Source organism: Phalacrocorax aristotelis, chromosome 3 (genome assembly GCF_949628215.1).
Source record: "Phalacrocorax aristotelis chromosome 3, bGulAri2.1, whole genome shotgun sequence".
Lineage (NCBI taxonomy): Eukaryota > Metazoa > Chordata > Aves > Suliformes > Phalacrocoracidae > Phalacrocorax > Phalacrocorax aristotelis.
This window is the reverse complement of record NC_134278.1, coordinates 29,612,847-29,637,456: the sequence shown is the minus strand read 5'-3', so window position 1 is coordinate 29,637,456 and position 24,610 is coordinate 29,612,847. Positions and strand designations below refer to the sequence as shown.

Below are 24,610 nucleotides of genomic sequence, written 5' to 3'. Positions count from 1 at the left end.
TATTCAGTTTCAGGCATTTTAAAATCATACATAATTTCAAACTGCTCTTTATAATGAGACAATAACTTTCCAAAAGCAATCCCTCAGAAGTCTCACTGAAGTTTATGCTGTACATAGCATCCCACTTCACCATTCTGAAAGGCAAGATATGTTTAATCGGAGCATAATTTTAAGCAGATATGGTCCTGAGCTTATGATCATCAGCAAGAACAGCACCTCAGGTAGCTACTAAGAGCATCTTGCACTTCTCAGCAGGCAGTTTGGTCACCGCTCTCCAGAAAGTCAAACTTGCACAGGTCTTCACTCACATCTTTTGGGACATCTTCTGCTTAGACATAGCTTCACCTTGATGGTGAAGCATTGTATCATACTATTTTCTAATTAAATTCTGATGCTACTGATACAAGTGTTCTCCAAACTTTACAACTATGAATACTCTTCTGCATTTGCTTGAAAGTAAATGAGTTATTGCAAAAAAAAAAAGATAAGAAAAGAACTTCTGAGTCTGAGGAACACTAAGCAAGTAACCTATTTTAGTACTGGGGAAGGGCAGTCACAAGTAAACTACATAAAGAAATACCGTACTTTCTGCTATTAATTTTTGTCCACATTTATTTGAGTAAAACAAACAGCAAACATTACAGCAAAGGGGACATTCAGGCCCAAATTAAAAAAAAAAGAAAACAGATGCCTGGATAGATTCTGAATTCAGGCACCTCAAGATTACCGACAAAGTACACAAAAATAAGTGAAAGTCATGAGCGTTTCAGCAAACTTCGTAAGTGCATTTCAGTATTTATTTAGATGTTTAAGCTCTTGCACTAGATTTTACAAGCTGGTGAACACTGGCAAAATTATTTCTCCCACAGAACTATAACCACACATTCCCAAGACAGTATAAATATATGGTTGAACTAACATTAATACACATCACCATTTTATCAATTACATAATAAAACAAATTATCAAGTATCCAAATATTAAGTTACGCAGCTTGAAAGGCATACAAAATATTACAGAGGTCTGCCCAAGTCATAGCAGAAACTCAAGGAGGAAAAAACAAAAAAAAAGAAATCACACTGTCAACAAAGCAATAGTTGGTAAACAACTTTCAATAGGTACATTAAAAGAAACTACAAGATTTTTCAGAAATTTTCTGATTAAGAATTTTTAGCTACAATAACAAAGCATTTCTACATTTTAAAAAAATATTTACTGAAGTAAAGGGCATATTCTATACTTCCTGCACAAGACAAAGGCAACATTTTACTAGAAATATTAAATAGCCCCTCCCAACCTTTTCAGGCCCTCTTAAAGTTGCACATGAAGTGCCAACATTAATTTTAATGTAAGGCTTTTTGTCTGGAGACATTAAAGACTTGTGTGCTTCTGTACAATTTAAAAGATTTTCTACATGAGTAACCAGAGAGTAATGATTTGTAAAATGGAGAAGTTCAGATAACAGAAAAAGTACAGACACTGGGGTAAAAAGTTGCTGTAATTCATAGTATTAAAAAAGACAGACTGTGCAAATCCTGATATTCTAGTGCGATTGTGGGAGACAAAACATACAGTGAGCAGGCAAGACTATCTCAGAGGCCATATTCTTCAATATTGAAATGACTGTAGAAAAAAAGATAGTAAGGTTCAGATAAGCTGGTAGTTCTCACATCATCAGAGCTATGCTCATTTATAAGGAAAGACATGTAGCTGATATGCTGGGTATTTTGGCACCTAATCTCTCTACAGATTGATTTTAGTACCCCAATTTTTAGTAGTTGAAACTACGTGGGTAAGACTCAATGGCATGATTAAAGGATATTTGAGCAGGTAATTGATGAACAAGGAGACAGCTCAGAAACAGAGTACAGCAAAAACATTTACTGGGTCTCCAAACAGATGGATATTTATCTAAACATACAAGTTGCATTTCTACTAAGCCTTTAGCCTGTTAAATACTCCTAAGGAAGCTTCCTTTGCTACTAAAAACTATCAGACTCATGTCTTTGGCATGCAGTCTGCTTAATTCTAGTTTCCATCCTTTAATCCCAAAGAAGTACTATAGGCTGTTGAGCTTTACTGAATACAACAATTATTTCGGTGACCATTGGAGTCTTTAAAACGCAGGCGCATCTTGGGGCGGTATTTCTCCAAGTACAGAAGTTGCTTGCTGTTAAAAGCTCCACGCCGCTTCCTAGATGGAGGAAAAAAATATTTTAAACAGAACATTAATCTACTTCCCAGTGAAATAATATCACCAACCAGAGAAAAATATTATTAGGTCACTTAAAAAAACCACCGTTAAGTCAAGACTGTAACCAAAATAAGGGTAATTAAAAGTTACGTGCCAGGAAAGAGGGTGGTAGCTTCCTTTCACAAATACCTCATTGGACCACACGCTCGAAGGAGTACATAGCATTTTAGACAGTGTTTTAGCTTTTAGCCACTGATATACATAAGCCAAAGATCTTACATTAAGATCTTTAGAAGAAACTTCAAAAGGAAGCTATAGAGCAGATGTGATACAGTCTTAAGAAAGCTGAAGTTGTTCAGTCTCTTAAAATAATTATGAAGAATAGTACAATATTAAGAAAGTACATAAATATTATAACTCCCCATAATAAGAAGTTGACAGAAATTGATCTTGCTTTGTTTTCTCAAACCAGAAGTGTGTGAAAGAAGGGTACATTTTTTTTTTTTTTTGAGTGTTTGGAATATGTACCTGGCTTCATATTCCTCACATTATATACACCAGCCTGTTACGATGTACAAGCTGAATTTAATTCTTTAAAGGCTTAGCAGTTATGCAACTAGTATTTTTATATTGTTTATATGAGCTGCAGCTTCTTTTAAATATAGTTGAAACCTGCAAAGTTAAGGCATTGAGACCAAAATTGTTCTTGTCCAACTTACATTTACAAAAAAAAATATCCAAGGAAGTATTTTCTTCAGTAGACTACCAGAAAAGACTAGGAGGAACTGTTTAGTACACTTTGATCTAATACAGAAGAAAGGATCCACAAATGTGAATGTTAGCTCTAGCTACCAGGCAGAACTTAAATTTTAAAGGTATTCTGCCTCCCATACGTACAAATAACAAAAGGACAACTCTGCAGACATAACTGAAGATTAGGGGTGGTTTTTTTTGGTTGCTTTTTTCTGTTGTTGTTGTTAAACTTGCTCAAATAATTACTTACCAATTCTGGTTTCCACAGAAACAGAAAATACCCATCCCACAGGACAAGTCTTACAACACTAACTGTATGCAGTATGTGTTAGGAAGTTCATATGTACTAAATACCTTACAAAAAAAAAAGTAAGACAAGAACAGCATTCAAAACTTCCTTTAGTGTCCAAGGCTATATCAATGTGTGAAATCTTGGAAACAGCTAGATGTTAGCTTCATACTTACTGTCTTATGAACTGCACTGCATCTTCATATTTCATTCCACATTCTATCAGTGCAAGAGCAACTAAGACTGGAGCTCTGGCAAAAAAAAAAATAAAATTTCAGTTTAGCACTTGCCAGCACGTACTTTCTCCAGTACCCTCTTCTGCCCTTCTGTGTCTATCTGATGTTTCTTCCCTGAGGAAGCAAAAAAGACAAGTGGAAGTCATTTCTACATTAACTGAGCCATTATACCATATATTTTCAAGCGACCCATCCTTAAGAAAGGGGTTTAAATTAACTCCGGTCAACCTTAGCTTTGTTCATCTGGCTTTAGGTATAGGAGAGGACAGCAGGAATAAAATACAAGTAATCTTTACCCATTTGTTTCAAAGCCAATTGATTCTGGGGAAGAATTGCATACGGCTTTGTATTCCCACAAACAAGCATCCTCAGAAGCAGTCAGGAGCCCAAAGCAGAGATCAGAAGAGATGTTGTTTCTGATTGGACCTGACAGGTCCTAGAACTAGTGTCACAGGTTTTAGGAACAAATGCAATCCACAGGCTGCTGCCCAATCCCTAGGATTTCCTTGCTTGCAACAGTATCCTTCATCTGACAGAACAGTTTTCAGTTAAGAAAGCCTGACATAAACCAAACTGAAACACATTAACGATTTATGGCTAAAAAAAACCCCAAAACAAAACAGCAAGCCAGACACCAGCAACAGACTTGTGCATCTAGTAGCAAGCTTAAGTGGTTTTGTACGTTCAGGGATTTAAAAAACCTCACATGATAAAGAGCTAGGATCTTCTTTTCAATTAGTTAACTGCCCAATTTTGAGGAAAACCCCCAGATATTATTGTAAGCAGCTGAGAGGACTTGTTTTGGTAGCATTCACCAATACAGTCAACTCTATTATATGTGAAGTCATAACGGCAAACAGTGGATAAGCCAGGCTAACGGACAGGAAGACCAGAAACCTCCATTTTATATTGGAAATGCTGAAACGCATGACTAGAACATGGCAACTGCTTCTTGAACAGATCTAGTTCCCAGGTAGTCTAGAACAATAGCAGCAAGACCATTATGTTCTCACAGCTGTTGGAACTGTATTTAAGATAGTGGCAGCAGACGGAAGGAACAGGGCCAAGGGAGAATATTTAGCATTATCCATAAAAATTTTGAGGCTCGGTGTTAGAAGTGATACAGAAACAGAGCTTTGGGACTTTGGAGAACACTTCATCCCGCAACAGGGATGAAAGTTGGTCTTGATGTGCCAAAGCACCCCACTTGTTTGTGGCTAATGGTTACAATACCCTTGGTACAAGGAGACTGACAATACTGCTGAAACAGGGATGAAGAAGAAACTTACAGGTGAGTCACTAAAAACCAAACCCTTCAGAAAAAAAGGGGAAGACAAAAAAATATCAGTGGGAAAATCATCAATATGTTTGGCGCAAGAATATATTTGTTTACTTCATTCAGTAGTTTTTGTACAGGGGCTGTGATACTAGCATAACCTGTTGACTAAAAGGCATTTATGTCTAATATATACATATAATAGTTTCCTGTCATCTGAACTACTTTTAAGTGTGAGGTCATTCCGGTACTATGTGACTATTTTACATTTGCCTCAAATAAAGTTTTGTACTTTTAGCAAGTCTGACCAGGGATGGCAATTCAACCTATCTTTAAAACTTTACCCACCTTCCAAGACCAGCAACACAGTGTACAGCAATACAACAACCAGGTTCTTCACGAAATTTAACTTTAAGGAGGTTTAGCCAATCATCAACAATCTGGTTGGATGGTGGAGCACCGTCATCAAAGGGCCAATCCTAGAATATAGCATGACATACATAAGTACATAAAGCCAGAACCCTTTATGCTTGTATGCTGTGTGTATACAAAAAAAAGTAGGGGAAACAATGGACAAAAGAGCTGACAGCTAAGGGAACAACTCAACCTTATTGTTTTTTTAATATTATAACTATAGCAATATTAGGAATATATTCCTTTCAATCAGTTTTTATTAAGCCAATGATTTTGCTAAAACCAGGATTTTTTCCCTGACAAAAGAGGATGTCTGTACAGCTTTTGTCTCCACCAGCTGCAGGAATACTCTATAGAAGTTAATAAGGCGGTGCTGAAAGAAAATTTTTTGGGGGAGGTGAGGGGGTGGGCTGTTCTTTAACTCTGCTTCTACACTACTCACCAAAACCTGAATGCCTTCTTTTTCCACCGGAGCAGTGTCATAAGTAGCTTCACACACTCTTACCACTGTGGTAACGCCATATTTCTTAAGTTCCTAGGAAGCAGGAAAAAAAACACCCCAGAACACCAGCATTAGGAATAAACTGACTTCACTTACCATTTAATTTTCTCAGTAGGTTAGCTTATTAACTCATTCCAAAAGTTTCAGTAAGTGAACTTGCACAAATGCTTGCCACCTTGTGAAGAACACAGAAAGCTCAAATAACTGAAAACTTGTGTGCGCTAATGCGAGATACCTTTGAGCTCTTCTGCAAACATTTCTAAAGATTAAGTTTTGTTATGTTGGATCAGACTTTTCTCTTTTAAAATCAAATCCAGATAAGCACTGATGAAATAAGTGGTTCATCTCCAAAAAAATCATTCCTTTTAAAGGACCAGGAAGTTCCCTGGTTTGCAAAGCCAAATATGTCACTAAAAGGATTCTGAGTGAGGTTTAAATCCTCCCCTTCTCTCCCTCTACTTAAACAACAGTTTTGTAACACCTCTTACTGATAAGAATTGTGAACACAGGGAAAGAATTTACTCCAGTGTCTGAGTTATCATAACAAGACGATAACAACATTTACCTCTCCATTTTGTTATTAACTTCTATTTATTAAAATAAAAAAAAGAAAAAAGACACTCCTTCCTTCTCTCTGCAACAACCCATCATTCACACTGTAACTGTCATGGTAATGGCTGAAGCATAGCCTAAGCAAACTTTACCTAGTTGTGAGAGTATAAAGGCACGCAAATGTTATGTCACTCTGCTTCTTGTAAATTATTCCATGCTGTATGCAAGACAGAGGTATAATACACCTAAAATCTTGCTAATGACTATGTTACAAACTCAGACCTTATCAGAAGGTAACTTTGGAAGAACCTATTGTTAGCATACATGCACATACTTTTAACTGTGCACTTTGTAGCTTCAGCATGCTAGATGCAAGGTTTAGGTGAGAATTTCAGCATGTACCAAAACACTTAAAGCAGCTTCAGCAGCTCTGGATGCAGAGCAAGCCTACTACCACAGATTTCACTGAAGTAGACACTATGACACTCAGAGGATTCTCTTAAACTACACTAGAACCATGATCTGCTAATACTGAAGGGAAATAGGCAGTGAAAGCATATTGCAATCCTGTTGTTTGTTCCTAAGGTTCTGATTCACAATGTATAGTGAGTTATTACTTTTTTAATCACTATGCAAATAGGTGCAAGGACACATTACACCACTTTAGATGAATCCATATGAGTTCCTACTACTAGCAGATCTTTGTATTGTTCTATACATAACTCTGCCAGATAATTCTTGTTTTCAGACCTAAACAATGTGCTTAATGTACAATGTACTAGAGAGTATAATTGTTTCTTTGCTTCACTTTCAGAAGCATGTTTTTGTCAATGCCCAAGTATATCTGAATAGATTTGCCTGTAGGTCTTCAAAGCATGGCATGAGTATCTGAAACAAAGTCAATATATGAACAGTCTTAGTCCCTCTTCATATAGCTTCCACAGCTGTTACCAACTAGTAAAGAAGGAAATTGTTAATATAGCATGCTGTTCAGGCATTAAAAAAACCCACATCAGTAAGAATTCTGTCCTGATCTTACCTCTATAAATTTGTTTAAGGTTGCATTGGTTGGATTGTGTGTGATTAGGAATCTCATGTTCTTGTAGGTGATTTCCACAGGAGCTGGGCGGTTCATTCGGGCCATATTGATTTAGTTAAACATGCAACAAGATTATGAAAGGATTAAAAAAAAAATTCTAATATAGAAGTGATTTAGAGAAACTGAAGTCTACTTCACTATACTCCACGTGAAATTCTCAGTGCTTGGAAGTATGAATTTGGGAGCAATGGGAAATGAAATGAACCTCCTAACAAGAAGCAGCAATTCTTCAATCCAGTAATACTGAGGCAAAAGAAAGGCAGTGCACTGAGGTTTACCCCATCCAGGTCTGAATTCTGTTGTTAAATGCTCTGCCAATTTCAATTCAATACTTCTTATCCTGGTCAACCACTTAGGGGGGCTTCTTGGTGGAGTAGTAATGGATTTCTACAGTTCACTTGTCTGCATAGAGGTCGTGCTGTGCCTGGCAGTAGTCTCCACTGCCCTTCAGAAACTCCATAAATGTGTGACCAAGAACACCACAGAACTGCTGTAAAGAGAAGAAGGGGGGGGAGGGAGGAAAGCATAATGAGCACAGGTGAAACAAGGTTATTTTGAAGACACCAAGCATTATAAAATGAAAAAATAAAAGCAGAGCAACTAAGCAGTTTCATAAGGTTTATTTTTCAATCCAGGAATTAGGTTTGCATAAGAATCCAGTTACCTTTCTTAGCAAGGGTTACTTGAAAATAAATATATTTACTTACTACGAAGTTTCCATATAGGGCTGTTTCAACACGAAAACCTGAGATTTCTTAAAATACCAATTCAGATGTGCTAAACATAGCAACAAGAGACCAAGTTTGAAGAACGCCCATACTTAAAGCATAGCTTCTCCAGTATACCCAATACAACTGTATTTTCTATTCTGAATGAGACACATTGCAACACCGATGAAAGTTACACTAACCTTAAGTAGTCCCATGAAGGCCAGGATGAGATTCCTTGAATATTCAAGCTGAACATAAGAAAATTTCTAGTGCTTAAACAAAACTATCACTCTCTACACAGACACAGAATTGCTTGTCTTAAAGGCTAAAGACCTACTTTGCATATAAACATCATTAATTCACATACAGAACAGCCAGTAGAAAAAAGTGCACCTAAATCCACCTGTCTCAAATACGAGGCCTTGAAAGCAAATGCAAAGTTTTTGCGGTCTAACAAAACAATGTGAGCTTTTGAACATGCTTTGAGACTTTCAAGGCACACAGATTTCTAACTAAGGAACATTTCACATACTGAAGGCTGAAGGCATATGGCAACCTTCGCTTGCCTTTAACTGCCTTTCTACACCATGACTTTATTAATATACCAAGATAGTCTAGTTAAAAAACACATACAGGTAAGTTTATTGAACAGGTTATTCCTGTCCCGTGGTATACTACTTTGCTATGGTTAAATTTACACACAAAGTTACTGCCAGACGCACAACTAGGAAGTAGATAGCTGATGAGTTGTGTAGATGCTCTTAGTTGTGTATTCATTTGCAGATGTTGCTGTGCGAATGAGCCAAGAATATATGCTTTTATGCACCCTGGAACCTTAGAGCAGAGAAGTTAGTTTTCTGCACAGCCGCAGTTCCAGTGCTGCTGCTGATACCTGCCTAGGGAACAGAAAGAAGAGTTTTGTTTCCCAAAAGATAGGTACAAGCTGACCCAAATCCCCACTAAATATACTTAGGTACTAGAGAGAAACATCACTGATCCTACAACTATTTAGCAGAAAAAGTGACTTACGTTGTCTAGTCAACCCCAAACATTGGAAAGAATCCATGCATTTCCATGCCCGAACAAAACATTGCCCAAGACACTTTGGAAATGGGTTAGCTGAGCATGCAGTGTTACAGAATTGCTATCACAGACTTACTTTCTTAAAAATGTGATTCCTAGTTTCCAGCAAACAGAAGATGTAATTTCATTGTAGAAACATTCAGATTTTTTTCAACTACCAGCTCTATGCATGCATCCACATATATAATGAGGGCAAGTGTACATGAGGAAATAAGGAGAAAAGACAGTATTTCAGTGCTCTACACTCAAACTGTTCCATTCAAAGGACCAAGAAAAAACAGCCTGTGCTGAAAAGCTTCCCAACCATGAGAAAGCAAATTCAAAAAGATCGGGTCCTAAAGACAACTGTACAATAAGTCCTGGTAACAGCCAATGTCTTAAAACACTTTACAAAAGGGCAGGAAGAAAGCGCTACATGCAAATAAGTCATGGTTGCTGACTGCCATCTAGGATTTGGAGTCAGACCAAGACTCCAGGGCAGGCACTAAACCCTATACCGTAAGACTACAGCATGTCTATCTAAAAATGATTAGTATTAAGCAGAAATCACAACAGATTGATAGGCTAGTAAATGCTGACTTTTCCAAGAGGTTATCTTAGCAGTCAAGGAGTTGTTAAAGCCACCTACAATTTAAAGACTTGCAAGCGTTTTATGTTGTAGACATGGCTTTGCTCCGTTATTAAATCCAGAGAAGGGGAAGTTCAGTAAAGGAGTAGAGATAAAAATCATTAAGAATTTGGACTGTAGCAGATGGGTAGAGCTGCATCACACAGTGTTACAATGGACTTTTAGAAAAAGCAGACCAAACACCTCCAGGCATCCTTTTCATGTTTTCAGACAGCTTCTTGGTAAGAAGTTTTAAAGATGCACCTTAATCACAGGTACGTCTTGCAAAAAAAACAACCCCAAAACCCTGCTAACCAGTACAAGAAATAAGTTAGCAGAAAGAAACTAGCAGGACAATTTCACATGCACTTTGCTGCCACTCAGAGATACTATCACCATTTCTGTAAAGACTGTAGGATTAAGTTTGCCAGTTACTTGCAAAAAAACCTTTCAGCTTTGTAATAAATTGAAGGACTGTGAAAACTCTAAATATAATAGGCATGAAAAAGGAGTAAGAAGAATCCTCTGAAGGCAAAGGTCAACAGAGTAAAAGGAACCAGGAAAATTCAGACTCGGAAGAACTCCAAGAATCATCATCTGACACACCAGCCATGTCCTAGCAGGAGGTAGGTATGCATTAAAAAGACTCTTAGGACCAGACCAAGGGAACATCGAAAATAGCAACTGAAAATAAAGAACTGAAGATAGCTTAAACTAATTGAAAGTGACTTTAAATAAGCTAAGAAGCAGAACAGCAAAGAGGGACAGGACAGCTTTAAGCAGATACAGCTGCACAAGGTCTTGTGCAGCTTTTTGCATGCACTGGCAGATCTCATGTTTATCTCTTCTTAAGACTGCTAAGAGATTCCTCTTAGCCTGTCCTTTTCCCTGGTAGAGGATGAGGGAGTGGAGGCTGTCAGAAACAGAAATAGAAAAGCACACAAATGAGCTCGAGGAGATAGAATGGGGTCACTAGGGTAAAGAAAAGACCTTTCAATCTGGAGCGAAAAGAATGTAGAGTAATTTGAAACAGTTAACATGACCCCATACCGGGGCAAGTAGGAAGTAAGTAGTAATCAGGATTCATCCAGCCTGGCAGGCAGGCTGCCCTTAGTATACAACTAGGAGTACTCAATATGATACCAGACAAACTCATCGCGAGGGTAAGGAGGAGAGCAGGCAGCAAGGCATCAGTTAAGTAATAAAACCTACTTTTTAAATGCAGATTGTATAAGTATTTGAACTGTGCACCGAATTTCTAGATGTGACTAACCAAAGTTAATACTTATATATGCATATACACATACGCTTACGCAATGTTAAGTTTGAGTTCTATGTGTAATTAACCCCTACAAATGAATTCATTTCGTTAATACTGACTTAACAGTTAGCAATTAGACACATCAGCACCTTACTAATTCACACAACTAAGGACCTAACCAAGCATGTATTTGAGTCTCACTGTTTGCCTTGGCAACTGCTGCTGCCACATTATAAAGGAGCAAAGCTCACACTTTCCTTTGATGTGAATGCCATCACTTGTCACCATTGCTAGCCAGAAAGCTCCACATGCAGACGAACTCCTTAAGGCAGCAACATGCTGTACTATCCTATGACAGCTTTGCCAACCTAGTTTAGTTCCGTTCCCAGAGCCAAATGAAAATTAAAGGCAAGTAGTAGATTGGCATGCTGTTTATGTTATGGCATTAAGCCAGAGCATAAGGCTTCACCCATCTTCAGCAAAAAGACCTGGAAGATAAGAAATCTGCTATAAAAATAGTGTTGTAGTAATTAAGACTACCTTGGGCTTAGGGGGAACTCGATGTGAGCAACTTTTGACAAGCTTGGAAATACAGCTTTAAAATTACTTTAAGATTGCTGTATTGTCTCAGACAGTGAGCTTTTTTGGTTACCTACCAAGTAGTTATCAAAAAGTCAAGACAGTGTACAAAAGTGTAAGGCTGCATAAGTGAAACTCAAATGCATAGTATTGTACATTGAAGTTTCTTTAACAGAATGACAACTCATTGTACCATCAAGTTCGGTACTCCAGCATATTCTTGTCAATGTACATGTGAGTTTTCCTTGAGGAAAGTTAACATTGAAGGATTTTAGAAACAGAAGCAACAGTTTCTATTAGTAACAGAAAGCCAAACACCATTTAGACTGTTAAATCCATCAAAATAAAACTGGAAAACAAAGCTAGGGTTAATATGCCAGGACCACCTATTAAGAGAAAGTATCCTGTCCAAAATGGGACAAAGTTATGTTAATTATGATTGCACCACCTACTATCTTTCATGCTAGGAGAAGTTACAGAATAGTTTATACAAGCAAGAGGAAGGCATCTTGAAAAAAAAATTTTTAATTCATGCTCTTCTTTCTGACAAGCAGAGTCGCATGTATGCCGATTGTCTCAGTTTGAAACAATCACTCATGTCTGGCAAAAACGGTGTATGAAAGCAATCTATTAGATTGTTACCGATATGTGGAAAGCAGAGAGGCGGTAAGGTCATCCCCATACTGTTGACGTGTTCACAACTCGGTAGCATCTTGAGAAGCATGCAAACAAAAGTACTTTTTACACAGTTACATGACACTTTTACCTTCAGAAGATAGGCAAGACTGTTCACAGTTGCTCAATCCACCTGCTTATAGACCAGAAACATTTACACCCAGAATCAGCTACATGGGATTGTGTTCTCTGAAGTCAAGACCTGCCACACACCCACCCACAGAAACCACAGAATCAAAACTAGAAGACTAAAATAAACTACATAGTACAATTAAGAACATCTGCAAGTGAGTTCATTGTTCTAACTTGCTACCTGACAAAATGTTACTGAAGGACAGAGGGACAAACACTCCTGACTTTCTCTAAGTACTCAAGGCCTAAGTAGCAACTGCTAAGGTAGACAAGGAAGAGTGGGAGGTTAAGGGGTACAAATCACGTGGAGCCATTACTCAAGGTAGAGGCACACCTTCATTACGTAGTGTTGACAAGATGCACCTCCTATCTACTGGGCACATGAGTACCTGTATTCTGATATCCAGTGATAACACTACCCATTTTGGACCACAGAAAGTGACCCATGGCCTAATACACTCACCTATCACAGATTGTAGACTGCAAAGGTTTATCATAAGTTTGTTACAACATGCTCTGTGAAGGACGGATGTTTCTTGTGGCTCAAGTATGCAGTTTAGGGGAAGAAAAAAAATTATCTCAAAAATTCCTGTATAACAAGCCAGTGCAACTTCCAGAGATGATGAAACTGAGGCCATGTGACTGTCTTCCTAGCTCTTCTGCTTGGACCACGAAAAAAGCCTATGCAAAAAACCCTGAACAGATATTGGGGGAAATAAGACATCACAGAAACCATTCCACCCCCTTGGCTAACGCATCTGTTTCTGAATTTCTGAAAGCAAGGACTCTCAAAATGACTTAACACTGTTGCTTCAATAGTACACTATGTAAGTCCTGTCATCCTTCTCAAAAATTATTTCATTCTATTTTAAGCAATAACATATGAAATTTAACATATAATATGTGAAGACAATTATTGCTGCACTTTATCGAGTCTAATAAATGTATGAGTGCCAAACAAGGCACTGCGTCTGTGAAGAAAGCTGTAAGGAGTTATGGACTTACTTTTAACACAGAGATACCTCTTGTACTGATCTGGCAGAGTGAGTTTTAATTTTTTTAAATATAAGGTGATAATCTGTTACTCGTTTAGAATTCAGTAATACCCTGATCTGGGCGTTCTGGTTAATCTTTAAGAGAAGTGATCACTTACAGTCAGTCTACATGCTGGGATGGATCCAGCATTCTTACGTGGCATGTATTCTGTCAGAACAGGAAGGTTTCACAAGATAGAAGTTATTCGATAAGGCCAAATTCTATTTATTTACTCTCTTACTGACACATTTGGTTTCAGTAAGACAATGACATCCTTCTTCTCCCTTGGCTCCTGTTACATCTGTCATTCATTTTTCTTTCTCAGTCTCACATTTCCTCCCATGGCTGTGCAATTTCTGTATTGCTTCTTCCATGTTTTCCCCCTGAAACAATTCTGTTCCTTTAAGACAATTTCAAAACCCTTTGCTGTTCCATCAATGGAATAAGAGCTGACATTTAAGTGCCATCTTCAGGTTTTTTGATTTGACAGTTTTATGAGATTACAAGGAGACAGTGTTCATACTTCTGAGTCACCACCTTGGAAAGACTCTGCAGGTGCAGGTAGACATATTGGAAAGTTGTCTCCAGCAGCAATAAGAAACACCTTGTGCCACAAAGACTTGGGCATTTGTCAGCTCATAATATTTACAACATGTGTTGCTGCCTACCAGACAGCAACTAAGACCTACGTATTAACATCATTAATCCTGCTTCTACTATTACCATATGATAGTTACTTGATTTTGACAATGCTTTGTCTTTCTTTGCTTCTCTCTTTTGCAGGGCATACTACCACCAGCAAGCCTTGCATTGTTTGTGCTTAAATACACTGTGCTCTGTGGTCAGCGATGTTAGGCAGCACAGACACTGAGATTACTAGGGCGGGGGAAAGAAAAAACCAAAAAAGCAAGCATGTGAAGAAAGCAAAACTTTTGATGCTGAATTGTGATTTGCCTCCAGAAGGAAATACCTTCCTTGAAAAGGCAGGTAACAAGGTCTTAAAAGCAGATTCTGTCAAAATTAAGGAATTTGACAGCATTCCTGAGCTGCTGAGAGTTAATAGCTGGCTTTTACAGAAATATCCACTTCAAGGCATACTTAAATGACTCCCCTGCGGACTCTTCCCCGCTGAGGAGCCACCTGAAAGCCCAGGCGAACAAGGCCGGCTGCGTGCGCGAGTCCGGGCAATACCCGACTTCTGCTGCATAAAGCTCATTTTGGAAAGGATTCACGTCCTCCCTCCCAGCCGGTTCTGACTCCCCGCCCGAGGACGCCGGAGACAAAGAAGCCGCTCGGTCGCCTTCGCCCTGGCGGCCACGCGCGTGGGGCCGCGGCGGGGGGAGAGCACCGGCCGCGCCAGCTCGCCCCGCAGCTAGCCAGCCAGCGCCGCGGCCCGGCCGCGCTCGGCGCCGCACCACCTGGCTGGCGGGCGCCCACGGGCAAGCCCCGGCTAGCCCGGAAAGCCCGGGGCTCCGGCCGCCGCCAGCGCCCCGGGCTCCTGGTCGCCGCCTGCCGCCCCCCGGCGAGGGGACGCCGCTCCGGCCGCGACAGCGCCCCGCGGGCCGTGCCGTCGCCCCGGCTGCGGCGGGTCACGGGTTCGCATCACGCTTCCATCAGGCTCCCGACGCGGAGCCATCTTGTCCCCCGTAGCCGCCGCCCGGCCCCGGCGTCCCCCCGGCAGGGGGCTCCCGGCCCCCGCCGCCAGCCCGGCCCGGCCCAGGGCCGCGGGAGCCCCGGCTGCGGGGGCTCTGCCCTGCCCAGGTTGCGCCGGCAGGACAGCCGCCACAAGACAGACAGACACCGGCGGGGGGAGGCCGGGCCGGCGGGCGGGGCCGGCGGCAGCCAGGCTCACAAAGCGGCTTTGTGCCCGGGCCGGGCCGCTCGGGAGCCGCGGAGAAGTCGCCCCCTCCTCCTCCTTCTCCTCCTCCCCCGGCAGAGCGGGGAGCGAGGGGCTCCGGCGGGCGGGAGCAGGAGTGGGGCGCCGGGGGCGGAAGGAAGGCCGGGCCGCGCCGCGCCGCAACCGGGCCGGCGTGTCCCTCTCGCGGCCCGCCCGAGGGGAGCCGCAGGCCGGCGCTGCGAGAAGCCGCCCGGAGCCGGCTTGGCCCGGGCGACAGAACAAAGAGACAACATGGAGGAGACCGGGGGAGGGGGGGAGATGGGGTGGGACGGGACCGGGGAAGGAGAGGCGCGGGAGCCTGGCAGGGGCGGGCAGCCGCCGGGGCGCGGGCGCGGCGGGGCCGGGAGAGGCGGGCGGGGAGGGGGACGCGGGCGGCCGGGCGGCACTCACAGGAATATGGTTACTCATTGAAGACTGTAGCCTGATCATACAGCCGGGGTGCGGGCGCCACCGCCGGGGGCAGGAGGAGCAGAACCGGGAGGACGCGGAGGCGCTGGAGGCCGCGGAGCTGCCGGAGGGGGTTCGGCGGAGAAGCGGGGTTGGACCATACAGCTGGGGCGGCGGGCGGCTCTGCGGGCTGCGCGGGGCGGACGCGACTGCACCAGCAGGGACACTCGGCGCCGCCTCCCCCACAGCGCCCCCGGGGCCCGCCCCTCCCTCACGCACGTCGGCGACGAGCGTCGCGCCCGTCCAATCGGTGAGGCCGCCAGCGCGTCGGGGGCGGGAGCGAGGCCAGCAGGGGGCGTGGCGCCGGCAGGCTGGGCGGAGGCGGGCGGGAGCCGGGAGGCGGAGGCAGCCGGCGGGAACCGGTTCGTGAATGGAGCGGGTGGCGGCGGGGCCGGGGAGGGGCGCGGCGGGGGCAGAGCGGGACGCGCCGGCAGGCGGGGAGGCGCGGCCGTCGCCTCCGGGGGCCGGGCAGGGGCCACTCCGCGCTGGAGCCCCTCCCGCTGGCAGTTGCCAATGGTTTCACCGGACGCGCCTGGCGCGGTCTCCTGCTCCTTTGGGGGGCGAGTTCGAGACCCTTCCCCGCGGCCCCGGTGCAGGGCGGACGGCCCGCCGGCTGCGACCGGGCTCTCCCCGGGGCGAGGGGCTGCGGGAGGGGGCGCGGGGCGCGGCGGTGGGCTGAGGCGGGAGCGCCGCTCCCCGTCCGGGCGGCTGGGCGCGGCGCGGCGTATTGCGGCCCTCCGGAGATGAGCGGCGGCGGGGCAGCGGCGGCTCTGCTGGCGTTGTGAGCCCTCAGCCCCGTCGCGTCCGGGCTGCGAAACCTCTCCCTGCGGGTTTAACGCCAATGGGAAGCCCTTGGCGCGTTTTGCACGCAGATTGTTCCGTGCTTTTAAGTCGAGATAAACCCACGATTTCTGGTTTTACAGATGGGAGGCCAGTAGGCCAGACGTGGTGTGGGAAACAACATGGACCCTCTCAGCCCTGCGCTCTCTCTCGCTCCTAGGAAACGCTGTCTCCCACGACACGGGCGCTGCTGAGAGGCAGACGTGTCGCGGGTGAAACCTGGCGGTGCGAAGTACCGGTGGCATCGCTGCTGTGCGTGACGGATTGAGGCATGGGAGTCAGGCCCCAGCTGGACACGTCAACCTGGAAAACACCTTAATGTGGGTCAGCGCTGGCTTTATGAAATAACAGGCTATTTTTAGCTTCAGTTAGTCTGATGCTGTTCTAGTTAGATTTAACTGATTAAGCCTTTCTTCTGCGTGTTATGTTTTTGTTACTATAGAGATTACAAGAGTCTGCAGAAGTTGTTTTTGATCTATACAATAAACAGCTCAATTCTGAATCTCAGCAGGTTGTATTGACTTGTACAAAGGCATGACTGGTTTGTGTTCTTGGCCAAATTTTCTATTTTTGTATTAACTGCAGAAACCATGGTTTGGACAGAGGAGGTTTTAATGGTAGCCAACATGAGAGATATGATATTCAGAACATGTCTGTATTACCTTTCACTCCACCTGGCTTCAGGTGGGCATAAGCTAACTTCTGACCAGCAGACATATCTCTACTAGGATAATATATGCAGCTTTTCTGGTCTATAAATACATCTGGGCTGTATTCATTTACAGTTGCCTTTTGTATTGACTGACTGACTTGGAGCATGCGTCTGGTGAACTTATAGCTGTTTCCACTTCTCCCTGCAAAACTTCTTGAAAACGTGCTCAGAATCCTATAAAATAAGAAAATGACCCCAAAGTTGGTGCTTGGAATATTGTTTATTTGTTGGTGGTTAGAATGTTAGGAGGGCTTTGGGGAAAAAAGAGAAAAACTCAACATGGTTTCTCTCTCTTGTCAATAAAGCTTGAGGAATTTGCTCTGGATAGAGTTCTGAGACAGATTAAACAGCTCTTTACCTGCTGTAATCCTTGCTGGATTTTTTTTGTTTGTTTGTTTGTTTTTTTGTTTTGGTTGGTGTTTTTTTTCCCTCCATCAATGCAAGCTTTTGTGTACTGTTTCATTGCACATTAAACTCATCAGGATTTTAGGGTCAAATTACTTTCTGCTGCAACATCCTTTCAGTAGTGTAGCACAGTAGTTTACAGTGGAAATATGAGTAACTGGCAGTTTCTTTGAAATTGTATTCCCTAGGAAGAAAGGATTTAGCTCAGAAAGCTTTTGGTCTAGAAATGCATGGGGGCTTGAGTCATTTTAACTATGTAATATTCATTTCTATTAGGATAGTCCCTATCCGGACCCCCTAGTTGTGGTTAATTATGTCGCACTAGTTGGCACTAGATGCAGTCCCTGTGTCTTACGCTCTAAGATGACAAGAGATACTTTGTTTAGAGCAAAGTAACCATGTTTCATGTAACATGGACCGAGTCAAAGACATTTATAGGAGAAATTGACAAGTGGATAGTTACAAGGTGCCAGCTAGTGAACTGATGAGACAAAGTGGATTGAGGAGATAGAAAGTGACCAAAAGAGGCAAGACTCCTGAAGAACTTTAAAGATAAGAATAAAAGATCCTTGTAAAGAGAAATCTGTGGGACGAATTCAGAAGGCTGATGTTAACAGTTTGACAAGCAAAGATATGATCCTCACTATTGTGGTATTAGGAAGATTAATACAACTTTCATGACAAAAGACTGAATAGGACAAAGATTGAATATATTTTTAAAGCAGTGTGAGTCAAAAATAAAATTTGGGCATAGCCTGAATGTCTAGCACTTACCTAGTTGACTATTACAAATATTTTTTGAAAGTTTTAATAGGAAGTTGTGCATTAAACCAACCAATTTAAAGAATACTGGTTTCAAAATCAAAATGCTAAGTTATACCTTATGATTACTTATTTTGTTTTATAAAACCTGCTGTTCTGTAATGTCTTATAATTTGATGTTGCCCTGTTCTCTTAAGTACAACAGTGAAAAAAATTCTCTATTCACTTTCTTTATGTAAAAGTGTATATACTTTAGATGCTTTGTTAGCCATTTTTGTCAAGAAAGAGAATCCTAATATAATTAGGAAGCAATTTTTTACTTCTGATCATCTTTGTCGACCTTTCTGTACTTACAAAAAATCCGTTATTTTTTAACTGTAGGGACCAGAACAGGAAGTAGTCTTCAACATGCAGTCACACAGTGTCCATGCATCACTTTGAAGTGGTTTGTATTAATTTCTTGCTAGTACATGTGGTCTGGTTTGAGAATGTTACTTCTGAGGGATTTGCAAAAGTTAAACTATAAAATACTACTCTTATGTTTGAAATATGTATCTTTATGTATGAACTAATATAAATATTACTCAAAGACTAAATAAAAATACTGTTTCTTAATGCGCTTGTCTTTTGCAGACATTTAACTGCCTTAGTCCCTCTAGACAGAAGTAATTTGTCACTGACATTTATGTGGGTCTTCTGTATCATAACATGAGGGCAAAAGAATGCCAAACAATTGTATACTGGAAAGAAATATCAGAATCTGAATTTGCTTAAGTATCAGTTGGATGTAGTTTCACTGTTTTATGTGGACTTATCCTATTTTAAATTTGAATGGAATCGGGGATTTTGTATAAATATTGATGTCATGTCTGTTACTAGCCTATCTGTATGGAATTAACTTTCATACTTCAGGGTTTGCTGGTTAGATCTTTGATTTGCTGATTTAACTGTATCTTTTTGTGGTGAAATTTTTGAAAGCTGTTTTTATGCCAATGTCATGCCAGTGTTTAAAAAGGTGAAGTGAGTTGACTATGACTGGGTTAGACTGTCATCTAATAGCAAACTCACACATGACTAAACTGATTAAAATAAAAAAGAATTAAAGGATAAGAATATAATTAATGCAAATCAGTGTAATTCTACGGAAAATAGCTATTGTAAAGAAAGCTGACTTAATGCTTTGATAAGATTACAAGATTGGCATAAAAGTAACAGCATAGCTGTGACACTAGATATTCATGTTTTTGAAGAGTTATCAAAGGAGTGTAATCAACGATCACTGAAAAAAACAAGTGTGACATGCAAAGTGATGAATATCAAGTGTCAATGATGTCAACATAGCTATGCAGAGTAATCTAGATTTTTTAGTAACTTGTGTTCACTCAAAAATGTGTTTTAGTACAGACACATGCAAAGTCATACAGCTAGAGCCAGGAACACGAGATTTATATAAGTTTTTAAGAATGCTTCTGTTACTCTAAAAGCAGTCCAGGGATTATATGGACAAGTAAGTCAATATGAACTCCCAGGGAAGTGCTGTGGTAACAGTAAAAATTATCCTTATTGATCCTTAGATACAGAGCATGAAATTGAGAGGTGGGTAGAGAAATTATCTTTAATAACTTCAATACTAACTATTGAAGTACCATGTTGTGGTGGGTTGATGTTGGCTGGATGCCATGTGCCCACCAAGCCGCTCTATCACACCCCTCCTCAGCTGGATGGGGAGAAAAAAAAAAGTATACAAAAGGCTCTTGAGTGGACATATGGACAAGGAGATCACTAAGCAATTACTGTCACAGGCAAAATGGACTCAACTCAGGGAAATTAATTTATTGTTAATCAAAATCAAAGTAGGATAATAAGAAATAAACCCAAATCTTAAAACACCTTCCTCCCACCCCTCCCTTCTTCCTGGGCTCAACTTCACTCCCAATCATCTCTGCTTGCCCTGCAGTGGCACAGGGGAATGGGGAATGGAGGTTGTGGTCAGTTCATCATGTGTTGTCTCTGCTGCTTCTTCCTCCTCACACTCCTCCCCTGCTCCAGTGTGGGGTCCTTTCCACAGAAGGCAGTCCTCCACAAACTGCTGCAGTGTGGAGCCCTTCCCTGGGGACACAAGCCCTGTCAGTAAACCTGCTCCAGCATGGGTTCCTCTCTCCATGTGTCCTGCCAGGAGCTTGCTCCAGCATGGGCTTCCCAGGCATCCTTCAGGCATGTTTCAGTCCTCTTCAGTCCTTCTTCAGGCATCCACCTGCTCCAGCATGGGGACCTTCACAGGCTGCAGGTGGATATCTGCTCCACCATGGACCTCCATGGGCTGTAGAGGGACAGCCTGCCACACCACGGTCTTCACCATGGGCTTCAGGGAAGTCTCTGCTCTGGCACCTGGAGCACCTCCTCCCCCTCCTTCACCACTGACCTTGGTGCCTGTGGTGTTGTTTCTCACATATTCTCACTCCTCCCTTCAGCTGCAATTGCTGTTGTGCAGCAACTTTTTCCTCTGCTTAAATACATTGTCACAGAGGTGCTGCCACCATTGCTGATGGGCTCAGCCTTGGCCAGCAGCAGGTCCAACTTGGAGCTGGCTGGCGCTGGCTCTGTTGGACATGGGAAGCTTCTAGCAGCTTCTCACAGAAGCCGTCCCTATAGCCCCCTGCTACCAAAACCTTGTCATGCAAACCCAATATGTGAGCAGTTCTGTTGGCCAGAGGCCTCTCAAGTTACCCTGTTTTCTGATATGAAACCCCCACCAATGTGTCTGGAGCCTGTGTATTGCATTTTTCAGGTGCCCTATTACCTACTCCTTCCTTTATACTTCCTGCTCCTACTCTTTGCCCTTTTTCTCCTCCCTCTTCAGATTAGGTTCAGTGCAGTGGTGTCTTTTAAATTCTGTGATCTTTGGATTTTCTGGTGAACAGGGTACTGGAGTGGAAGAGACTGCAGGGCAGTGCCAATTGTTTCTGTAAAATTTGTGTTTGAGATGTGATAGATGCACAGCCATGTCTTAGAAGAGACAGTGATGTATTGGTAAGAATGCAAAGCTGCAAAAATATTCGAAGAAAGACTGGAAGAAGTTAGTGAGATGTGTAAAGGACTTTCTCTGTTTAACTCAAAAACTAGAATCAGTGGTATCTCACAAGGAGAAAATGTAGGCTTCTAAAGGTTTCTTAATTTGAATAGTAAGGTGGAATGGATGAGGAAAGTCTGACAAATTATGTGCTCTGACAAATATAAGTTACTGGTTTCAGTAGAGGAATAACCGTATGAAATTTTGTACACTGATGCAAAGGATGTCATAAACTACAAAATATGGGGTTTCATGTCTTGAGGGGAAAATTTAATGGGAAAAGCAGACTTTTAACAGAAGATCCTTTATTTGAGTTTATTTAGCTAATCCAAACTGCTCATGGTACTTATAACACAAAGGAGGTGTATGATTTCTTAAATTTTGTCTTACCTGGAAAGTCTGCTTTTAACGTTTCTAAAATTCATCAATACTTACAACTTAACTGAATGCTTCTTTATATTTTTCCACTGATGATCATTTCGATGTGTATATGTAATAGTTCTAAATTACTTAGCTTCTTGTTCTTGTCAATATTTACTATGTCAGCTTCATTTCTGTGGCTTGGTCTTGTTTATTCCCCCCTCTAGCAGAGTTTCCTCTTTATTTTTGATGGATATCTTCAGTCAAAATCTATTTTCAACAGATCTGCATCCTTTTGTTCTGTCCTTTAAAAAGTCTCATGATTGTTAAACATTAGTTCATTTCTTTCCTATATCCAGGTTTTGCTCAATCGCGCAACAGGAAGCCTGTTCTATTTCCATAGCCTGAGCCCACATGGTTACAGCATACGTTCAAGCCCTCTGCTGCTGGCATATAGTGCTTGTGGAACACTGTTCTAGCAGAAGATTGATGGAACAGACGTGTGGTCTATGCTAGAGGGGGAAACCTTGCTGCTATGGAAATTTCTGCTGATGTACTGGAGGTATATTTGATGTATCTGTGGTTTTGAGTGAAATGATGTGGTTGAAGAGTGATACAGAATTAAGCTTACTGTAGAAACTTTACATGTGTTGCTTTAGTGCACTGTCAAAATGGAAAGAGTTACAGTGGATTCTTCATATTTATACGGTTTCTTTGTCCATGCATATTTATAAAAAACACTCTGAATTTATTATGAGGATTTAGCACAGACCTTTTCGCTCATTAATGTAAAAAGGCACTTGATATACAATGTGTGGTATGCTACAGGTTTCTGGTATAGCATCATGATCTTGGGCTAGATCTTGTGTATATGCTGTAGTGATAATGAGAGTTGTTTCCCATTTTCAGCTCCTAAAACTGCTTCTGATTTTGTAAGTGAAGGTCATTTCAGTTTCTTTCTAGAACTCTCATTATATGCATTGGCCATGGACTAGTTAGAAGGAGTAGAGAACTGCTATGGATACTTCACAAATACAACCAAATATTGTGAAGTCCCTTTTCAGTTATTTATTGGGAAAATTCAGGGAAAACATATATTGGGAAAACACATAATCCAAGTAGATGGTGATTTAAGTATTACAGGAGTAATCCTAAAGTTGAATAGTTTTAAAAAAATTTGCACAATATTGCTCACAAGTAAGTTTTCTGTTGTTATGCAGTTTTACAACATGTCCACTTATTTATTCCTATTGAAGTAGATTAAGCCTATACATTAGGAAAGCTGGGCCTTTTTGATTTCGTTTAAGTTAAATTTTCTCCAAACACTCCTTTTAAAACAGTCCAATGGTCTGACATTCTGGATGTATTATGGCATTTATCTCAGCAAGCCGTTCAAGCTGACAGCCTGTGAATATTTTCTGAGAACATGTTAGGGGGCAAATCAGAGCCTAACCATAGGGATGATGATCAGAGCCTTTGGCGCTAATAATGCTTTCCATATTTGCTATGACTGTGTATGAAGAAAATTGTGGCATAAAGATCCTATACATCTGCTGTTAAAAACTGCAATCTAGTTCTGGGTTTTTTTGTTACTGTCTTTCAGCAATGCTATTCATGAAGACTGCTAAACCAGTACTTTAATAATCATATATTTGACATTTTAATGGCGATTACAAGAGCATACGGCAATTACAAGGACTCATAACTATTCCCTTTTGAAAAGTTTTTTTGGATGAGTGTGAAAGTTCATTTATGGTTTCACTCAAAAATGTTAACTACAGATTTTACTGCCTTGTGCTGTTAGTGCTGCAGGCAGAACTAAACAGTGCTCTCTTGCTCAGTCTGTTCAGACTGTGGGAATGTGGAGGTTTTTGAAAAAGTACCATTAGCTTTCAGTATTCCAGGGCTGTATGGATTAAATGACTTCGTGAAAACATCTGTAGAAAAGTTCCCAGACTTCCTTATTCCTTATTCTTTAATGCAGCTATGAGTCACTCATTGCCTGTACAGCATCCTCTCCACACTGCTCCTGGCTTTTTTCCCCTCCGTTGCTAAGGAGGAACATTCATTGATTTTTCCTTTTTTTTTTTTTTTTTGTGCAGCAAAATATCAACAAGTTATTGAGACAGGAAAACTTCACAGGTCCATTTGTATAACTGAGTATATTCTTCTGTCAACTGGTATGCTGTACTGTCACTAGACTCAAAGTTCATCTTGTCATTAGCATTTGGAATTTCATTATTGGTAAAAATTGTCACCTTTAATTTTAATTCTGAGATTTGAATTAAAAATTGAAAGATTGAAGCCAAAGCTGGTGACAGAAAGTTTGTTGAAGTTCTGTTCGATGCTCAAATACAAGCCAGATTTTGCACCTAGGATGGAGTAACACTAGGCAGAAGTACAAACTGGGAGAGGAGTGGCTGGAGAGCAGCCCTGCAGGAAAGGATCTGGGGGTGCTGGTTGACAGCAGGCTCAACAGGAGTCAGCAGTGTGCCCTGGCAGCCGAGGGGGCAAACACATCCCAGGGTGCATCAAACAGAACATAAGCAGCCAGTCAAAAGAGGTGATTATCCTGCTCTATTCAGCGTTGGTGTAGTCTCACCATGCAAAGTTCTGGAGCCACTGCAGCTATTCCCTATCTGTGTTTAAATGTTCCCATTGCAGAATTGCACAATTCCTGCCTGAAACACTAGTGTGTACTTGGGGATAGAGTAACAATT

General features: G+C 41.7%; 2 protein-coding genes and 1 long non-coding RNA gene across 3 annotated transcripts; 1 reads left to right on the top strand and 2 right to left on the bottom strand.

The window, feature by feature from the left end:
• Window positions 1-594: 594 nt before the first annotated feature.
• PTP4A1 (protein tyrosine phosphatase 4A1) lies at window positions 595-7,394 on the bottom strand. Its single transcript, XM_075087032.1, has 5 exons — window positions 7,256-7,394; window positions 5,605-5,697; window positions 5,097-5,227; window positions 3,413-3,487; window positions 595-2,194 (listed from the first exon to the last, which is right to left on the bottom strand). Exons 1-5 carry the CDS (start codon window positions 7,358-7,360, stop codon window positions 2,077-2,079), a joined length of 522 nt encoding a protein of 173 aa, XP_074943133.1. The 5' UTR covers window positions 7,361-7,394; the 3' UTR covers window positions 595-2,076.
• A 273-nt stretch (window positions 7,395-7,667) lies between these two features.
• On the bottom strand, window positions 7,668-15,819 carry LOC142054452 (uncharacterized). Its single transcript, XM_075087033.1, has 2 exons — window positions 15,685-15,819; window positions 7,668-7,805 (listed from the first exon to the last, which is right to left on the bottom strand). The coding sequence occupies exons 1-2, from the start codon at window positions 15,721-15,723 to the stop codon at window positions 7,710-7,712; spliced, it is 135 nt and encodes a 44-aa protein (XP_074943134.1). The 5' UTR covers window positions 15,724-15,819; the 3' UTR covers window positions 7,668-7,709.
• A 305-nt stretch (window positions 15,820-16,124) lies between these two features.
• Window positions 16,125-24,309, top strand: LOC142054453 (uncharacterized). Its single transcript, XR_012659540.1, has 3 exons — window positions 16,125-18,905; window positions 22,250-22,452; window positions 23,993-24,309. It is a non-coding gene; the product is annotated as an uncharacterized LOC142054453 (long non-coding RNA).
• The last annotated feature ends 301 nt before the right edge of the window (window positions 24,310-24,610 follow it).

Excerpts from the sequence above, each read along its gene's own strand:
- PTP4A1 (XM_075087032.1), bottom strand. The coding sequence starts at position 7,360 with ATGGCCCGAATGAACCGCCCAGCTCCTGTGGAAATCACCTACAAGAAC. Across the intron at positions 3,488-5,096 it reads TGTGTTGCTGGTCTTGGAAG|AGCTCCAGTCTTAGTTGCTC; the intron begins GTGGGTAAAGTT and ends TTTTTTTGCCAG. Across the intron at positions 2,195-3,412 it reads GCAGTGCAGTTCATAAGACA|GAAGCGGCGTGGAGCTTTTA; the intron begins GTAAGTATGAAG and ends TCCTCCATCTAG.
- LOC142054452 (XM_075087033.1), bottom strand. The coding sequence starts at position 15,723 with ATGATCAGGCTACAGTCTTCAATGAGTAACCATATTCCT. Across the intron at positions 7,806-15,684 it reads CAATGAGTAACCATATTCCT|CAGTTCTGTGGTGTTCTTGG; the intron begins GTGAGTGCCGCC and ends TTCTCTTTACAG.